At 47.7% G+C, this 16,319-nt stretch overlaps 1 protein-coding gene across 2 annotated transcripts in view; it reads right to left on the reverse strand.

Moving 5' to 3' along the window:
- The window catches only part of LOC137523112 (transmembrane protease serine 3-like), an 85,517-nt gene extending 69,629 nt beyond the window's left edge, over window positions 1-15,888 (reverse strand). For both annotated transcript variants that reach the window (XM_068243332.1, XM_068243331.1), the window contains exons 1-2: window positions 15,809-15,888; window positions 4,882-4,935 (exon numbers count right to left, since the gene is read on the reverse strand). In XM_068243332.1, coding sequence (XP_068099433.1) covers window positions 4,882-4,935; window positions 15,809-15,817 — 63 coding nt within the window. In that variant the 5' untranslated portion in view covers window positions 15,818-15,888. The remainder of the gene's footprint in view (window positions 1-4,881; window positions 4,936-15,808) is intronic.
- Between the last annotated feature and the right edge of the window lie 431 nt (window positions 15,889-16,319).

Genomic DNA, 16,319 nt, shown 5'->3' on the forward strand with positions numbered 1-16,319 from the left:
TTCTTAACACAATTTATTGATCTATATCTTGTTTTTTCGCCACTAATTAGGCCTTCTTTGGGTGGTACATTTTGCTAAGAATTATTTTTTTATAAATGCATTTTAACAGGATTAATAAGAAAAAAATGTAAAAAATTCATTATTTCTCAGTTTTTGGCCATTATAGCTCTAAAATAATCCACGCTACCATAATTAAAACCTATGTATTTTATTTGTCCGTTTGTCTCGGTTATGACACCATTTAAATTTTGTCCCTATCACAATGTATGGCGCCAATATTTTATTTGGAAATAAAGGTGCATTTTTTCCGTTTTGCATCCATCACCCCTTCAAATGCATATTTTAAAAGTTCAGACCATTAGGTAACTATTTATGTTTTTTGTTTTTTTTTTATTGTAATTTTTTTTCCATTAAAAATTTTATTTGGGTAATATCTTGGTGTGGGAAATAAACAGTTAATTTTAAATGTTATTATACGTGTAAATTGTAATGTAAAAAATATGTAGATGTAGTTTTACTATTTGGCCACAAGATGGCCACCTTGAGTTTATTTTTTTCTCCTTGTGCTTCCTGATCACCGGGAGGAAAATTTTATTGGCAGAAAGACTGAAGCCTCTAGTAAGAGCGCTTCGGTTTTTCTGCTGGGGACACAGATTGGTGATCGGGAACCATGTTCCCATTCACTGATCCCAGGGCTACCGGGGGACAGCACGGGGGCGCGCCCGCGATCGAGCACTGCAGCAGAGCAGCCGCCTGGACGCGAGGATCACATCTGGGCGACTGAAATGGTTAAACCAGAAATGGTTTATGTGCAATGTGCACCTTCCAAAATACTGGAATTGAAATCTCAGCATTTCCGATTGGATTTCCTCAGAAATAGCGCATTACTCTAATTTTAGCCCAACTTGGAAGCATTAGTACCATCAGAGAATGCAGAATTTTTCAGCTTAATTTTAGACCAATCACAAGACTTGGATTCTACCGCGTATTGCTGAGTTTTGCAATTGGCCTAAAATTTCTGTTGTATTCAGATTACCGTGCTAAAATTCTGAAGTCTAATTGGTCCAATACTTTCGGGTCAACTCGGAAATGTTCGGCCAATTAGAGGATGCAAAAAATGAAAAAAAAAAGACTCATTGGAAAACGGAAATTGGAAATCCATGGAATCAGCAATCGACATTGGCGGACATTGGAATTTCTGCGAAATCGACATTTCTGACCCTCCCTAGCTCCCAGAGATGCACAGCTTCCCAATTTCCCAAGCAGGCGGTTTGGGCGCTAGGCGCCCCGTAGCAGAGATGTTATGCTGCGCAAGGCGTGTAAGAGTCATTTGGGGCGATCGCTGGACCCCAATTTACACCTCCCTATTAGGTCCAACGAGTCGGAGGGGAAATAGTATTTAATGCCCCTGGGGAGTTTAGCGTCATTTGGCTAGCCCTCCGCCCAACTCACCCGTGTTGTACTAGCAGGTACGCCCAATTTTTTCCAAAACATCAGTGTTACGAGGTTCAGGGAAAACTCAGGAACTGGGCAAAAATGAACACAAACGAGTACTAGCCAGGGGTGCCACTTTTCAAAATCTGAATTGATCCGATCCGGATACCCAGATATCCGGATCGGATATCCGAATTGGAACTTTCAGATATCCGCGTTCATGCGGATATCTGAACGCATTATCCGGGCTATTCGGGTAGATTCAGATATCCGGATAGAAAAACCAGAAGTGCCCTTTAAATTGCTTCCAAAACGTTTTTTAGGGTAAATGAGGCATTTAGCTCATTATTTTTTAAAGGGGAACACTAATTGATGATGTGGGGACTTAAAATCCCCTCCCCCCCAAAAAAAATAATGGCTGTCAATTAACATCAGGACTAGGTTCCAGACAGCGGTCGTGCAGCCCACATTGTGTCCAAAGTCCAACCGCACAACTGGGACATGACAGTTTTCAGCCCAGACACTTCCAAAAAATTACGCAGCAATTGTGTTTTGGGTTAAATATAGGTGGTATCAGTGGCCTGTGGCACCCTGGCGGTGGGAGCTGGCAGCAGGAGAAGGGCAATGCAGCAGCAGCAGGTGTAACGTGTGCCAGGAGCATGCCGGACGTGGCACATGGCAATTGGCACTTGCCATGTGGCACTTGCCAAGTGTCACGTGGCACTTGTCAAAGTGTCGTGTCACGTGACATATGCCACGTGGCAAGTTTCACGTGACATGTGACAAGTGACACTTGGAAAGTACCACGTGACACGTGGCAAGTGCCATGTGACCTGTGGCAAGTGCCATGTGACACGTGGCAAGTGACACGTGCCACATGACATGTGTCAAGTGCCGACTGATAGTCAGACAGCAGAGGAGAAGACACTAGTGCACACTAACTGTCACACTGGCACTGCTCACAGCACAGCAGTTCTGTAGAAAGCTAACACAGTAGTACTACTACTCTAACAACAACTACTACCACTGACTGCTGTAATACAGTACAAACTACACAATAACACAGTAATCCTATCCCCTAATCCCTAACCTAGCCTATACCCTAACCTAGCCTATACCTCCGGCGGGCGGATCCATCAAACTCAGTCTTATCACGTGAACGACAGTCTGTACACACGCCCGATTTAGCGGGCGAACGACTGAACGACGGGACGTTCAAATGACACGTCGTTCACGTAAATCTGACGTGTGTATGGGCCTTTAGGCTAATAGCTGGCAAGCAGGCAGCAGCTGGCCTGGTCTGTGCACAGCACACACACATTATTATTATTATTATTTATTGTATTTATAAAGCGCCAACATATTACGCAGCGCTGAAAACATACACATACACATAGCAGCTGCCTGCAGCACACACTCTGACTGTCACACAAATGACATCAAGCTAATTAATGATTTAACAATAGTGTAGTGATAGTGAAGGGGTTAATCACTGAACAGCTTTCGGTTTATCACTGTGTACAGCCCTTGCTAGGCCCAGCAGCACTGGAGCACGCACTCTGACTGTCACACTATGACATCAATCAAGCTAATTAATGATTTAAGAATAGTGTAGTTATAGTAGTGAAGGATTTAATCACTGAACAGCGTTAGGTTTATAACTGTGTACAGCCCCCTTGCTAGGCCAGCAGCACTGGAGCATGTCTCCCAGTGAGCATTCAGCAAGCTAAGACGATATGTCTCATCATGGCAGCCCTCCTTATTATACAGGGGGGCTGGCCAGTGTTCCTTTCTGTGATTGGGTGCTAGGGCTTAGTCTGGGAGCCCTCTGATTGGCTCAATGAGGTCAGGTGGGGCTGGCCAGGGTTCCCTTCTGTGATTGGTTGCTAGGGCTTCTGCTGGGGGCCCTCTGATTGGCTCCAGGACGTCATCACCTTAGTTACAGTATTTCGGGTCCAGAAATAGGTAATATCCGCATTATGCGGCCAAATATCCGCAGATAGCTATCTGGATTTTTTAAAAAATCCAGAATCGAAATCGGATAGCGTAAAAAAGTTTGGCTATCCGGGTTACACGGATATCCGGAATCTGGATGAGCACCCCTGGTACTAGCATTGCCTCAAGTAATTCTTAGTGAATTGAGCCTAGTGAGATATGCTGCTCTCCCTGTCTCCAACTGCTGTCCACCTCACTGACTCAATAGCCTGGGGTGTAATTATTGGGGGAGCCACCTCTGTATCTGCAAGGGGGCCTCTGAGGACCCCCAACGACCCTCAGGTGTTGTTGTGGCCACCCTTGTTAAGTTAGGGGATCATGGTCATACCTCCCAACTTTTTGAGATGAGAAAGAGGGACACTTAAGCCATGCCCCTGCCACACCCCTGATCACGCCCCCATCACACCCCTAGTCACGCATACCATAAAGATTTTATTTAAAAAATGTTGTTTTATAATTAAAACCACACTGGTCCTTTCTATCCTGGTTAATTTTCCTTCATAGTAACATTTTAAAATTAGTAATATATCAATGTAAAGGATGGGAATAAAGTTTAGAGTCAATCACACATTTTTTAGTAGAGAAATATATCTATTTACATAGAAAGAGGGACAAAGTCCTGAAAGAGGGACAAATGAGGAGGAAAGAGGGACAGGGCTCCCAAAGAGGGACTGTCCCAGTTGGGAGCTATGATCATGGTGGCCATATTTGTTGAATGACCCCCTGCAGAGGTCACCACCAAGGGAAGGGGGTATGAATATTGGGGGGGGGGGTGATTTGTAGTTGCCCCCTGCCCCAGGCACTTCCTCTGTACAAGGCTCTGATTATGATCTCATGATCTTTAAAAGAAACTTTAGGGAAAAGGGGAGAAAAATAAATCAATACATTGTAAGTGAGAAGATAAAAAAGTAGAAGAGATGAAGAAATGATTTGCTATACGCCATGTAATTCATGTTGTCTGGTTCACATTCAGCCTGCAGGTCATCCTCTTTACAACTGGCAGACATAAAAAAAAAAACAAAGAGCACCAACTGCCATTATCTATAACCACACCCCCTAACAATGTAATAGGATTAAGGGCCTAAGCCCACTGATGCAGTTGTGTCAGCTTTTCAGTTACACATCAATGTTAGAGATGCTGAAAAGCGTACAGGAGCGGACACAACTGCGTCAGTGGGCTCAGGCACTACTTATGCACGGAGAGAGATCCTGGTTGCTTGGTAGTTGGAAACAGCTGATATTTCCCACAATGCAACAAGGTTCACAGACAGGAAACTGTCAGGACTATGGTCCTGACATCACACTGTGGGAGGGGTTTGACCACAATATCAGCCATACAGAGCCCCCTGATGATCTACTGGAGAAAAGGAATAGATCTCTGCTGGGAAAGGGGGTATCAGCTACTGATTGGGATGAAGTTTAATCCTTGGTTACAGTTCCTCTGTAACTCACCTGGTCTCCACCACCTTCAGAGAAAACGTCAAATACAGAAATTCTTTTTGAAATCTAGGGAAACACAGAACAGTGGATCTATGTTAAATATATACTATATAATATATATATATACATACTGCAAAATGTGAACAAGCAATGCATCATTAGAGCCGGGACAAGGTCCTCCAGCACCCAAGGCTGAGACACCAAAGTGCGCCCCCCCATCCCTCCCACCCCGGCCGTCACACACTGATTGCTATTATACTAAGAGGCCCCTCCCCCATCCCTCCCGCCCCAGCCGTCACACACTGATTGCTATTGCACTAAGAGGCCCCTCCATCCCTCCCACCCCAGCCGTCACACACTGATTGCTATTACACTAAGAGGCCCCTCCCCATCCCTCCCACCCCAACCGTCACACACTGATTGCTATTAGACTAAGAGGCCCCTCCCCATCCCTCCCACCCCAGCCGTCACACACTGATTGCTATTACACTAAGAGGCTCCTCCTCCATCCCTCCCACCCCAGCCGTCACACACTGATTGCTATTACACTAAGAGGCCCCTCCTCCATCCCTCCCACCCCAGCCGTCACACACTGATTGCTATTACACTAAGAGGCCCCTCCCCATCCCTCCCAACCCAGCCATCACACACTGATTGCTATTACACTAAGAGGCCCCTCCCCATCCCTCCCAACCCAGCCGTCACACACTGATTGCTATTACACTAAGAGGCTCCTCCTCCATCCCTCCCACCCCAGCCGTCACACACTGATTGCTATTACACTAAGAGGCCCCTCCCCCATCCCTCCCACCCCAGCCGTCACACACTGATTGCTATTACACTAAGAGGCTCCTCCTCCATCCCTCCCACCCCAGCCGTCACACACTGATTGCTATTACACTAAGAGGCCCCTCCTCCATCCCTCCCACCCCAGCCGTCACACACTGATTGCTATTACACTAAGAGGCCCCTCCCCATCCCTCCCAACCCAGCCATCACACACTGATTGCTATTACACTAAGAGGCCCCTCCCCATCCCTCCCAACCCAGCCGTCACACACTGATTGCTATTACACTAAGAGGCTCCTCCTCCATCCCTCCCACCCCAGCCGTCACACACTGATTGCTATTACACTAAGAGGCCCCTCCATCCCTCCCACCCCAGCCGTCACACACTGATTGCTATTACACTAAGAGGCCCCTCCTCCATCCCTCCCACCCCAGCCGTCACACACTGATTGCTATTACACTAAGAGGCCCCTCCCCATCCCTCCCAACCCAGCCGTCACACACTGATTGCTATTACACTAAGAGGCTCCTCCTCCATCCCTCCCACCCCAGCCGTCACACACTGATTGCTATTACACTAAGAGGCCCCTCCATCCCTCCCACCCCAGCCGTCACACACTGATTGCTATTACACTAAGAGGCCCCTCCATCCCTCCCACCCCAGCCGTCACACACTGATTGCTATTACACTAAGAGGCCCCTCCCCATCCCTCCCGCCCCAGCCGTCACACACTGATTGCTATTACACTAAGAGGCCCCTCCCCATCCCTCCCAACCCAGCCGTCACACACTGATTGCTATTACACTAAGAGGCCCCTCCCCCATCCCTCCCACCCCAGCCGTCACACACTGATTGCTATTACACTAAGAGGCCCCTCCCCATCCCTCCCACCCCAGCCGTCACACACTGATTGCTATTAGACTAAGAGGCCCCTCCTCCATCCCTCCCACCCCAGCCGTCACACACTGATTGCTATAACACTAAGAGGCTCCTCCTCCATCCCTCCCACCCCAGCCGTCACACACTGATTGCTATTACACTAAGAGGCCCCTCCCCATCCCTCCCGCCCCAGCCGTCACACACTGATTGCTATTACACTAAGAGGCTCCTCCTCCATCCCTCCCACCCCAGCCGTCACACACTGATTGCTATTACACTAAGAGGCCCCTCCATCCCTCCCACCCCAGCCGTCACACACTGATTGCTATTACACTAAGAGGCCCCTCCCCATCCCTCCCACCCCAGCCATCACACACTGATTGCCATTACACTAAGAGGCCCCGCCCCATCCCTCCCACCCCAGTCGTCACACACTGATTGCTATTACACTAAGAGGCCCCTCCCTCATCCCTCCAACCCCAGCCGTCACACACTGATTGCTATTACACTAAGAGGCCCCTCCTCCATCCCTCCCACCCCAGCCGTCACACACTGATTGCTATTACACTAAGAGGCCCCTCCCCATCCCTCCCACCCCAGCCGTCACACACTGATTGCTATTACACTAAGAGGCCCCTCCCCATCCCTCCCGCCCCAGCCGTCACACACTGATTGCTATTACACTAAGAGGCCCCTCCTCCATCCCTCCCACCCCAGCCGTCACACACTGATTGCTATTACACTAAGAGGCCCCTCCATCCCTCCCACCCCAGCCGTCACACACTGATTGCTATTACACTAAGAGGCCCCTCCTCCATCCCTCCCACCCCAGCCGTCACACACTGATTGCTATTAGACTAAGAGGCCCCTCCATCCCTCCCACCCCAGCCGTCACACACTGATTGCCGTAAGACTAAGAGGCCGGAGGCGCTCCAGGGCCCACAACACCTTCATCTCTAGTTATCTGGCTTTCAGTCACTGCTATGTATCCCCTTTTCTTATTTCTCTCTGCTTCAAACACAATAGGGGGATGATAGCTGAGTGAGTTGTGTGCCCCCTCCTACACTGCACCCTGAGGCTGGAGCCTCTCTCACCTCTGCCCTGCCCTGCACCCCCTCCTACACTGCGCCCTGAGGCTGGAGCCTCTCTCGCCTCTGCCTGGCACCGCCCTGCTCCCCCCTCCTACACTGCGCCCTGAGGCTGGAGCCTCTCTCGCCTCTGCCTGGCACCGCCCTGCTCCCCCCTCCTACACTGCGCTCTGAGGCTGATGCCTCTCTTGCCTCTGCCTGGCACCGCCCTGCTCCCCCCTCCTACACTGCGCCCTGAGGCTGGAGCCTCTCTCGCCTCTGCCTGGCACCGCCCTGCTCCCCCCTCCTACACTGCGCTCTGAGGCTGATGCCTCTCTTGCCTCTGCCTGGCACCGCCCTGCTCCCCTCCTACACTGCGCCCTGAGGCTGGAGCCTCTCTTGCCTCTGCCTGGCCCTGCCCTGTGTGTGCCCCTCCTACACTGCGCCCTGAGGCTGGAGCCTCTCTTGCCTCTGCCTGGCCCTGTGCATCATTATATACAATGAAGATGTATAACCAGTATAATTTATTATTGATGACCCTGCAGATAAAATAGAAACTAATATTATATGAATATTATTATAATATACCAACCCAATCGCAATCTCAGATCTTCTTCTTTTGTCCTCCTCTAGAATTACCTCCTCGCATTCACCTGTACAAGATTTCTCATGTGCTTCACCCCTCCTCTGGATTGCCCTTGCACAACACATCCGTCACTCTCCAACCTTTAATATCTATAAACACTCCCTCAAAATCCACTTTTTCCGACAAGCATACGCTCTACCTTAGGCCAAGTTGTATTCCTACTAGATATCCAAAAAACACACTGCCTCTAGGTATGTGTATTGTATACTACCCCTCCTCTTGTTTTCCCTTACTCATTTATATTGTAAGCTAGCAAGGGCAGTGCTCCTTCACCCTTTTGTGTCTTGGAATTCATTATACATTTTATTTATCATGTTACTGTTGTCACTGTATTGTCTGTATTATTATATACCCCATGCTTGTTTCTTACTTTGTACAGTGCCACAGAATATGGTAGCACTTTATAAAACAATAATAATAATTGTATTTATAAGGGCCAACATATTATGCAGCGATGTACAATAGATAAATGGGTTAACCTCCTTGGCAGTAATCCCGAGCTGAGCTCGGGCTATGCCGCCGCGGAGGATTGCTCTGGCCCTGCTGGGCCGATTTGCATAATTTTTTTTTCAAACACGCAGCTAGCACTTTCAAACACGCAGCTATGGGGTGGGGTTAAGTGAACATGAAAAGGTGAGTCTTGAGGGCTCATTTGAAAGTATTAAAGGTGGAGGCCAGTCTGATGGCTGGTAGGAGTGAGTTCCAGAGAGTGGGGGCAGCACTAGTGAAGTCTAATCATGCATGGGACAGATATTAGAGGTGTGACTAGGCACAGGTCATTGGAGGATCGAGGGGGCGGGCTGGTATGTGCCTGTTGCCAAGATCAGAGATGTAGGTCGGGCAAGTCTTGTGCGCTGATTTGTGTGAACAGGCACAGGCCAATGGAAGAACGAGGGGACGGGCTAATATGTGCCTGTGGACAAGATCAGAGATGTAGGTCGGGCAAGTCTTGTGCGCTGATTTGTGTGAACAGGCACAGGCCATTAGAGGATCGAGGGGGCGGGCTAATATGTGCCTGTTGCCAAGATCAGAGATGTAGGTCGGGCAAGTCTTGTGCTCTGATTTGTGTGAACAGGCACAGCCTGTGGGAGGAACGAGGGGACGGGCTAATATGTGCCTGTGGACAAGATCAAAGATGTAGGTCGGGCAAGTCTTGGGCACCGATTTGTAGGCCAAGCGCAGAATTTTGAAGTTGATCCTGAAGCGGATGGGGAGCCAGTGGAAGTCTTTACAGAGGGGCTGCGATTAAATGGGGGCAATACGGATTAACGGGAAGCCTGATAAAAAGGAATTGCAATAGTCTAGGCGGGAGATGACAGAGGCATGGATGAGGAGTTTGGTGGTGTCAGAGGACAGGTAGGAGCGGATCCTGGAAATGTTGTGGAGGTGAAAGTTGCAGAATTGTGTAATACTTTGGATGTTGGGTGCAAAGGAGAGAGCCGAGTCCAGGGTGACAAATAGGCAGAGGGCTTGGAGAGTAGGACAGATGGTAGTTTTGCCAATCGTGATATGCAAATCTTGGAGGGTTGCAGTAGTGTGGGGCAGGAATATCAGAAGCTCAGGAACCTGGCGGAAATCCATGGGAAAATTGATGCGAGGCAGGAGTAGACCTTGTCTATAATGGAGATATCCAGGGTAGGGAGGTATATCTGGGTGTCGTCAGCATACAGGTGGTAGTTGAAGCCCATGGAGGAGATGATTTTCCCAATCAAGGTGGTGTAGAGTAAGAACAGTAAGGATCCCAGGACGGAGCCTTGTGGAACACCAACCGAGAGGGGTTTAGGAGTGGAGGAGGAGCCCTTGAAGGATATTGTAAAGGAGCTGTTAAAGAGGCAAGAGGAGAATGTTGCTCGATTACCAGAAGATACACAGTAATAACTGTGGATTGCATTTAGAATTCAGATGTAATGAAATTATATGAAGCTGGGAACTGGGTCTATGAAACGTACTTCTTAACTTTTTTACTGGCCAAATTCTGAGATGCATATAGTGTCAATAAAAATATGAAATGCCAGTAAATTACTGCCTCTGTACAAATCATTAGTAGGGCCACAGCTTGAGGAAAGGATATGTAGGTGTGAGTGTGGTGAACATTACGGAAAGTTGTGCGCAACAATCGCTAAGACTTGTGGAATGGTCCAACCCATTACTGTTAGTCCTGTGTAGAATAAAACAAAATACCTTTCCTTTTGCTCTTCTCACTGGAAGCAAAATCCCCTCACCCACATCCTGTGTCAGGTCAGAAAAGAATTTCACACGTGGCCGACCCCCTAGGCAGAGCCATTTGGCTGCACAGCTCATGTCCCAGAAACTAGCTCCAACCAGTAAGATAAGAGATTCCCTCCAAAATCATACAATCAAACAAAGAGAACTTTTATGTATTTGTAATTCAAAATAGCCTTGTCGCAGAAAGACAAAAAACACATTTTCTGATACCTAGAAATCAGTTCTATCATTCACCAGAACTACAATTTTCTGTCAGGAATCCGTAGGAAAACCACTTTATTCGGCCTGCGTAGAGCAAATACGATAGAATAGGCATGTATAGCCTCGTTTGATACAGGGTCGCAGGCCGCCTATGAATATAGTCTCGGATTTGTGATGCGCCAATCTGGGGCGGAGTCACACAGATTATTAATAATTGGTACATTTTCCTGCTCTGAGTCTGGGGGTGGCAACCTTGCTGCCAGGAGATAACCCTGCCTTAAACACACCTACTTTCCAGGTAGTGACAGCCCAAAACTCAGGTCCTATAAAAGTGGGGCGGGACCAAACCCGCCCAGTTCTCCAAATTCCATCGACCAGGAAAGTCCAGGCTTGCGTTCAAGGAGAACCGACACATGCTGTGTTCCAGGACTATTAACATTAATGCCTACTTTTAAACTGGACTCTGTTTATTCATTCTCCAAATGGACTGCAGCCATAACTAAGTAAGAACTTTCTGATGTTATTCCTTTTTATTTTTAAGCTCTGTGTGTATATGTTAATTGGTGTATATAACTGTATGTAATGCATTTTTGTTATTAAACATTTTAAAAATTGTTTAGTGGTTATGACCTGTTGCTGAACATACACAATCGCACCTATTCTCCTGAAATCGCTACCCTGTGTTTAATAGAAGTGTACCTTTATAACCTGTATGCGAGAGCCCGGCCCAGATATAACAATCTGACCCAGGTTCCTGCATACTGCTAAGGGTTAATAGAGCGTTCTCGAAGTCATAGTATAATTACAGTAGCAGGCTGTGTAACCCGCTTGGTGGCAGATCTTTGAATTGTATGTGTGTGGTGAATCCGTTGGCGTCTGAATGCTCCCTTCGCGAGTCAGTTCATCAAATTGCGAAGTCGGGTTACCCTTCGTGGTGAGCAAAATGACCGTGTGAGAGGATTTCTGACGCTGATCGGCTAGCGTATCCTCTACTGCACACGCCTACCTCATCATGGGAGCAGAAAATCCTCGACTTTCCGGAAATCAACAAGTCGTGGAAGTAAACGACCAGATCGCTGTTGGTTTCCGCAACACAGGCGCAGAGCTTACCTTGGTTCGCTCTCATCTTGTAGCCAGGGAGAATTTCCTGCCTAATGAGCGTGTTAACCTTGTGGGAGTTGGTGGCGCACATGCACGCATCGCCAAAGCTTGTGTTGTCTGGGGGCGCCAGACAAAAGTTGTGGGGGTGACAGATGACATCCCAGTGCCTGTGCTGTTGTGCACCGATCTTGGCACCCTACGATCCTTTTATGAACCTATGATGCACACCCCAGATCTCCTGTCCGGACCCACTCAGGTACTGTACAAGCTTGGGGAGGGAGGCTGTTGGGGTAATGGTACCTAGCCCTCCTAGGGAAGGAGGCAAGGAAGAGGTACCTGTTTCTAACGGACAGCTGTCTAATCCCTGTTTGTCTGATGTTCCAGATACCTGTGTACATGATGTGAAAAATGAACATAACTGTGATGTTAATGGTGTACCAGATGTTGCTAATAGTTTTCACGCTGAATCTCACAGTGCTAAAAATGATGTGTGTTTAAATGTGACAGTCTCTAATCTAAGAGGTAACTGTCTTGTTTTGCCTGGGTCATATCCTTGCTGGACAGCAGAAGAATACCAGGTGTCAGAGCAGGCAGCTGGGGGCCTAGACCTCCCCTCCTGCTATGACAGCCAGAGTGCCCCACCATTGCCTGTTACCAAACAGCTGCTGGGGACAGGCAGTTCCTTCCCTGTCTTCCCCTTGCAGGAGCAACCCAGTGCAAAACTGCTCAGAGGTCCACCCTCTATCCCACCTGGAGGAGGGGCACGCTTCGCCACCCAGGTGAAGGCTAATTCGTTTTTTAAAATGTGCTCTAATGTCCACCTAGGTGGTGCTGACCAAAATGTTGTGCCAAGGTGTAGTCAGTTAGAGCAGGGGTATGCCACGCTGCTTCCAGATTCGCAGGCTGACACCCGAGAGTCAGAGAGTGATCCGGATGTCAGCCAACGACTCTCTCCCTTAACAGTAAGCGCTACGCAAACCCAGCCAAGCCTTTAGTGGTAAGCCTGTTGGTGTGCATCGCACCGTACGCAAAGCGGACACTGGGGCACACCGGACCGTGAGGCCTTATGCCTCGGTGAGTTGTCTAAAGTGCAGTCAGATAAGAAGTCAAGAACCCGTTCAGTAGCTAAGCAGCGCATAGAGCAGGTCTGGCAGACCCACTCTGTGTGGCCAACTGGTAGGGGAGAGATGTGGTGAACATTACGGAAAGTCGTGCGCAATCGCCAACGACTTGTGGAATGGTCCAGCCCATTACTGTTAGTCCTGTGTAGAATAAAACAAAATACCTTTCCTTTTGCTCTTCTCACTGAAAGCAAAAGCCCCTCACCCACATCCTGTGTCAGGTCAGAAAAGAATTTCACACGTGGCCGACTCCCTAGGCAGAGCCATTTGGCTGCACAGCTCATGTCCCAGAAACTAGCTCCAACCAGTAAGATAAGAGATTCCCTCCAAAATCATACAATCAAACAAAGAGAACTTTTATGTATTTGTAATTCAAAATAGCCTTGTCGCAGAAAGACAAAAAACACATTTTCTGATACCTAGAAATCAGTTCTATCATTCACCTGAACTACAATTTTCTAACTGTCAGGAATCCGTAGGAAAACCACTTTATTCGGCCTGCGTAGAACAAATACGATAGAATAGGCATGTATAGCCTCGTTTGATACAGGGTCGCAGGCCGCTTATGAATATAGTCTCGGATTTGCGATGCGCCAATCTGGGTCGGAGTCACACAGATTATTAATAATTGGTACATTTTCCTGCTCTGAGTCTGGGGGTGGCAACCGTGCTGCCAGGAGATAACCCTGCCTTAAACACACCTACTTTCCAGGTAGTGACAGCCCAAAACTCAGGTCCTATAAAAGTGGGGTGGGACCAAACCCGCTCAGTTCTCCAAATTCCATCGACCAGGAAAGTCCAGGCATGCGTTCAAGGAGAACCGACGCATGCTGTGTTCCAGGACTATTAACATTAATGCCTACTTTTAAACTGGACTCTGTTTCTTCATTCTCCAAATGGACTGCAGCCATAACTAAGTAAGAACTTTCTGATTGTATTCCTTTTTATTTTTAAGCTCTGTGTATATATGTTAATTGGTGTATATAACTGTATGTAATGCATTTTTGTTATTAAACATTTTAAAAATCATTTAGCGGTTATGACCTGTTGCTGAACATACACAATCGTACCTATTCTCCTGAAATCGCTACCCTGTGTTTAATAGAAGTGTGCCTTTATAACCCGTATGCGAGAGCCCGGCCCAGATATAACAATCTGACCCAGGTTCCTGCATACTGCTAAGGGTTAATAGAGCGTTCTCGAAGTCCTAGTATAATTACAGTAGCGGGCAGTGTAACCCGCTTGGTGGCAGATCTTTGAAGTGTATGTGTGTGTGTGTGGTGAATCCGTTGGCGTCTGAACACTCCCTCCGCAAGTCAGTTCATCAAATTGCGAAGTCGGGTTACCCTTCGTGGTGAGCAAAATGACCGTGTGAGAGGATTTCTGACGCTGATCGATTGACCCCATTCGCAGACCGGCCTTGCGGTCTGACTGTGACAGTGAGCACCACCTATACGCTAAGGACATTGGAAGAAATATACAAAAATGTGCAACTAAATCAGGTCAAACGAGGACAAACTAGGCTAGGTACATTTATGCTTGGGTGAGGCGGTAGTTCAGGATCTAATCTAATGTCCACAGCACAGGTGTCTCTTAATGTTGCCCAACCATCTCCCATGCCAACTGTTCCCCTCGTCACCCCCTTCATTGGAAGCCACTTCATGGTCTGTCACTCCGTCATTCCTCCTCCGCCTTCCATAGCAAGAGAATGGGTCGCTAACTTGTAGGCTAGTGAGGCAGTGCTGGTCGTAATGGAAAAATCTACGCTTACGGATCATTACGCGTAATTTTACGCTATTACGCATTACGCAATTACGGTTACGGCGTAGGAAATTATCTACGGTACATCACTGTAATTACGCGTAAACTTACGCAATTACGCGTAAGGATACCGTAATGAAGGCGCTTACACTACAATGTTACGCGTAGTGCCGTAATATCCATTAATGCGTATTTTTTTACGCATGCGGACGATATGTACGCAATAGCCGTCAATGTGACAGTTATTGCGTACATATCATTCGTATGCGTCAAAACGTACGCTTATACTGAAGGGCGGGAGAAGATACTATTGGTTGCTTAGGATGTTGACTGATTGGCTACTCTTAGAAAATGGGAGATTTTATGTTAGTAATTACGCGTAAAATTACGCGTAAGTGTTCGTAAAATTACGCATGCCTAGCAATTACGGTAGACAGTGTAATTACGATACCACTTACGGTCTTACGCGTAAATAATTACGCGTAAGACCGTAAGTTACGCGTAACGCTTACGCGTAAATTTACATTGAATTACGATGCGTAATTACGCTCATGCGTAATTTCGGCCCAGCACTGTAGTGAGGTGTCTGCAAGGCAGTTGGCCCTGTGCACAAGGCACAAAAAAATAAATGCTGGCACTAGACTGAAGGCTGGTTTAAATATCTGTGCTCACAGTAAGGAACAACTGAACTGTGGATAACAGCAACTGGGCACATAGCTATTGTGGAAGAGCAGTAGGGAATAGGAAAGGGGAGAGGTAATAGCCTGACAGCCGTTTCACTATAGATACTGCTTCCTCAGAGGCCTAACGGAAAGTGAGCAGGAAGAAGGTATGAAGTGAATAAAGTTTGGGATAAAATTGGAAAGGGTAAGAGTATCTTATCATCCTTGTTTTCGCTATCTCCATTGGAGACGCTGTCTTCCTTTACTTCCTGTCACCACAGAACTACAGGAAGCCAGGAGACATGTCTTCCCCCCCACCCCCAACGGCAGACTGGAGCAGCAGCATGGTGGATATTTCAACCCACCCTTTACCTCACCCAAAACAAACAATATATCTATTTGTGGCTTAAGTATAACTTTGAAGCAAGAGCATCTATGCAGAACTGAAATATTAGTTACAGGGACAGACCCTTGAATTAACGTACCTTTGTCATCCTGAGTGGCCATACCACGGTGTGCTGTGAAGAGGGACTGTCAGGCCTCTGTATGGAAGACGCCAGACACATCTCTACATGTCCATGGACACATAGTCATTGCAATATATCCAGATACCCAGAGAGAGAAGAGGCAGCAGGATGCCCACAGCAAGCTCTTTTTCACCCTAAATGACAGGCAAGGCTCAGTATGGAGGGCGTCCCAGTCTCCTGGAGACATCCTGAGAGAAGAAGAGCTGCCAGTTGGATCAGGTGTCCTCGGAGGGGATTGGGCAAGGCTCAGTATAGAGGGCGTCCCTGTATCCTGGAGACATCCTGACAGTAGAGGAGCCGCTGGTTGGATCAGGTGTCCTCTGAGGGGATTGGGTTACTGATACAGTCATGATATACAGCTGTCTGAGTGACACACTGATACTGCTGTCGTGTGGGCGGACCAGGCGCTAGCTCTGATGAAAAAGGAACGCAAGTCACAAGATGCTGCGAAGGCTTCATGACATCATTA

The sequence above is a fragment of the Hyperolius riggenbachi genome, chromosome 6 (assembly GCF_040937935.1).
Source record: "Hyperolius riggenbachi isolate aHypRig1 chromosome 6, aHypRig1.pri, whole genome shotgun sequence".
NCBI lineage: Eukaryota > Metazoa > Chordata > Amphibia > Anura > Hyperoliidae > Hyperolius > Hyperolius riggenbachi.